The sequence below is a fragment of the Otolemur garnettii genome, unplaced genomic scaffold (genome assembly GCF_000181295.1).
Source record: "Otolemur garnettii isolate 467f Iridium unplaced genomic scaffold, OtoGar3 scaffold00025, whole genome shotgun sequence".
Classification (NCBI taxonomy): domain Eukaryota; kingdom Metazoa; phylum Chordata; class Mammalia; order Primates; family Galagidae; genus Otolemur; species Otolemur garnettii.
Genome location: NW_003852420.1, coordinates 19,233,137 through 19,236,510, shown reverse-complemented (window position 1 = coordinate 19,236,510; position 3,374 = coordinate 19,233,137). Strand labels below are relative to the sequence as shown.

The 3,374-nt window shown below is 40.9% G+C and overlaps 1 protein-coding gene across 1 annotated transcript in view; it reads right to left on the bottom strand.

Annotated features, from left to right (window-relative positions):
* The window catches only part of GNL2 (G protein nucleolar 2), a 30,590-nt gene that overhangs the window by 14,298 nt on the left and 12,918 nt on the right, over nucleotides 1-3,374 (bottom strand). Inside the window, exons 6-7 of the mRNA XM_023512265.1 lie at nucleotides 2,426-2,584; nucleotides 1,762-1,875 (exon numbers count right to left, since the gene is read on the bottom strand). Coding sequence (XP_023368033.1) covers nucleotides 1,762-1,875; nucleotides 2,426-2,584 — 273 coding nt within the window. The remainder of the gene's footprint in view (nucleotides 1-1,761; nucleotides 1,876-2,425; nucleotides 2,585-3,374) is intronic.

Sequence of the window (3,374 nt, the reverse complement as noted above, 5' to 3'; positions counted from 1 at the left end):
ATGGATGTGGAGAGAAGGGAACACTTTTACACTGCTGGTGGGATTGCAAAATTAGACAATCTTTTTGGAAGAAGTATGGAGAACCCTCAAAGAACTCAACCTAGACCTCCCATTTGATCCTGCAATCTCATTACTGGACATCTACCCAGAAGGAAAAAAATCCTTTTATCATAAGGACACTTGCACTAGACTGTTTATTGCAGCTCAATTTACAATTGCCAAAATGTGGTAACAGCCTAAATGTCCATCAACCCAGGAATGGATTAACAAGCTGTGGTATATGTATACCATAGAATACTATTCGGCCATTAAAAAGAATGGAGACTTTATAGCCTTTGTATTAACCTGGATGGATGTGAAACACATTATTCTTAGTAAAGCATCACAATAATGGAGAAGCATGAATCCTATGTATTCCATTTTGATATGAGGATAATTAATGACACGGTGGGGGTGGGGGAAGGGGAGAGCAGACCTGGTTTCTTGTACTCTCAATGAATCCCCAACAATAAATAAAAAAAAAAAAAAATTAAAAGAAAAAAGATACAAATAAGCAACACAAGAGAAAACAGAAAAAAGAAAGGCTTCTGTCAGAAAGGAATTATAGTCATAGCACACCATGCGGACCAGCAGTGACTAATATTTTACAGTCACAATAATGTAAACAATATAACCCAACACTGTCATCTAACAATACAGGGAAAACAGAGGAAAGGAAGTATGTGTGGAGGAAAGGAGGATGGCTATAAGAAACCAGCTCCTCATTTTCCATAATAGGAAGTAAATACACATAAAAGTGGGGGGGGAGGGGAGAAGAGCAGATCAAGAAGTAAAATGATAGGCATATACTAAAATATGAAGGAAAAGAACAGAGATACCAGCTAAGGATTGGAAGTGTTTATTTCTGGGAGGTGGGGAAGGGTGGGAGAGGAGATGTGTGTTTTTTCTTAGAAGGTAGGTAGCATTAATCAAATACACAAGTTCAAAATAACAGGTATAGAGCATGAAGCTGTGGGGGAACATTTGATAAGATGATCTGGTTTCTGGGATTCCCTGAGGAACTGACACCTGACCAGGGATCTGAAGCTTGAGTTCTTTTTGTTTTTTTGGTTTTTTTTTTTGAGACAGAACCTCAAGCTGTCAACCTGGGTAGAGTGCCGTGACATCACAGCTCACAGCAACGTCCAACTCCTGGGCTCAAGCGAGTCTCCTGCCTCCACCTCCCAAGTAGCTGGGACCACAGGCGCCCATCACAATGCCCGGCTATTTTTTGGCTGCAGCCATCATTGTTGTTTGGTGGGCCCAGGCTGGATTCAAACCCGCCAGCTCAGGTGTACGTGGCTGGCACCTTAGCTGCTTGCGCCACAGGGGCCAAGCCTGAAGCTTGAGTTTTGCCAAGGCCCTTTGCAGAGGAGACAGAAACTGCACAAGCCCTGAAGACAGAGGAAGAAGGGCAAGCCCTGGAAGCCAAGGATGGAGGACAAAGAATGTGGGAGGGAGTCCTCAAGCAGAAGCTGAACTTTAAGATGCCAGGGATGTGGGAGAAAGGGAAGCAACACTGGTCAGGGATGGAGGCAAAGTCTGAGCAAGAAAACACTTCAGAATCCCCTATAATCCACAGGTCCCGTGACTTTTATGTCTCTATAAAACACACCAAGATGTGAGGAGTGAAGCTGGTAACTTTCTGCCATACCGTGGCAAGTAAGATTCTTATACAAACTCAGTTACACAATTTCAGGAGAAACAATCAGGTCTCAGTACCTTTCCAAACTGCCGCAGAAGCTGAATGAATGCTCCTTTTCCAAAGGGGTTTGTGAGACTTGCATGAAAAGCAAGTGTTGGATATTCCTGGGAGAGAACCGCAACCCATCGTTTCTAAAGGAAGAGGAGACATGCTCATAAACTGTACCTTGCTTATTACAATATATGGAAGAATCAGAGCTTGAATTACAGGATTGTGCTCCAAATACACTGTTGTCTTAGGAAAATTTTAGCTACATTTCTTTAAAATGTTTTTTTCAAGTGTGACAGTTAATGCTTTGTCTTTTTTGCCTTCTAAGTACAAAACAATACTCCCCAAATGCCTTCATTGCTACTAAACACAGTTAATGGAACATAATATGAAGCAGGCCAGTTGTGGCGGCCACTGTCTCCTTCTGAAGGGGCACACAGTCTTCACTGTGTAGGGACAACTGCAGCTGTCCCACTAGAGGATTACAAACTGCCAGAGAATAACAAGTACCTCTGCCCATCAGCAACGAAGCACATTAAGTTTTGTTTTCAATGAGAACACTCTGATGACAACAATCTCAAGAGTGCAACACTTTATCCCAAACCCACAAAACTGATTTGTGAACAGATACTTCAAAGTCTACACAAGTTGAGTGGCCTCCATAGACTGTTTTAGATTAATAGTTGTACTTACTGTTGCCCAGGTTGGAACAAGGTCACACTTGTTAAGAACAAAAATGAGGTGTTTCCAGGGTTTTTCCTTTTTCAAGTAAGTCTCAATGTGAGGGGAACGAGTACCCATCGGATCTCTAGCATCAAGAACTTGAACCACAACATCTGATGAATCTATCACCTGCAAATGTAAAGTGGCAAAAATAATTTGCTACATGACAAATACAAGAGGGACAACATTTAAGGAAATTTGAGGCTTTGAACCCAGCCCAGACCTGCCAAACACCACTGACAACTACAACCAAAAAATAGCCAGGTGTTGTGGAGGGCACCTGTAATCCCAGCTAATTGGGAGGCTGAGGCAAGAGAATCATTTAAGTCCAAGAGTTAGAGGTTGCTATGAGCTATGACACCATGGCACTTTACCAAGGGCGAGACTCTGTCTCAAAAAAAAAAAAAAAAAAAAAAGGAAATTTGGGAAAAATAAAAATATTTAGAGATGACTTCAGAACAGTGTGTGGAGTAGGCTGTAATCAATCTCAATGCCCAGAGATCAGAATAGAAAAAGTTTTTCATCAACCTGTGAGTATTTAAATTTGTCCAATTTAAAGCAGAAAAAGTAGCTTAGATGAAACTCATCTTATTCCATGACAACCATGGATTACTGAACGGACTGAAGTCTACTAAGCAAGAAAACAAGAGTCTACTAACTGTAGACTTCCTTAAGTTTCTACTGTTACAGATTTTGTGTATTTTATAGAAAACAAAAATGTAGTTTGCCTTCATGGTACTAGTTTCCAGCTATATTGCTGACTATGTGACTACATTTGAAGGTCTTTCTTCCCAAGATTATTATTAGTATGTGTACATAAAACCAGCCAGTTAAAAGAGCACTGAATCAGGAATCAGGGTATGCAAAGCCTCTTCTACTAATGAATGAACTGGGTAAGTTAAGTAAGAACATGTGTTCT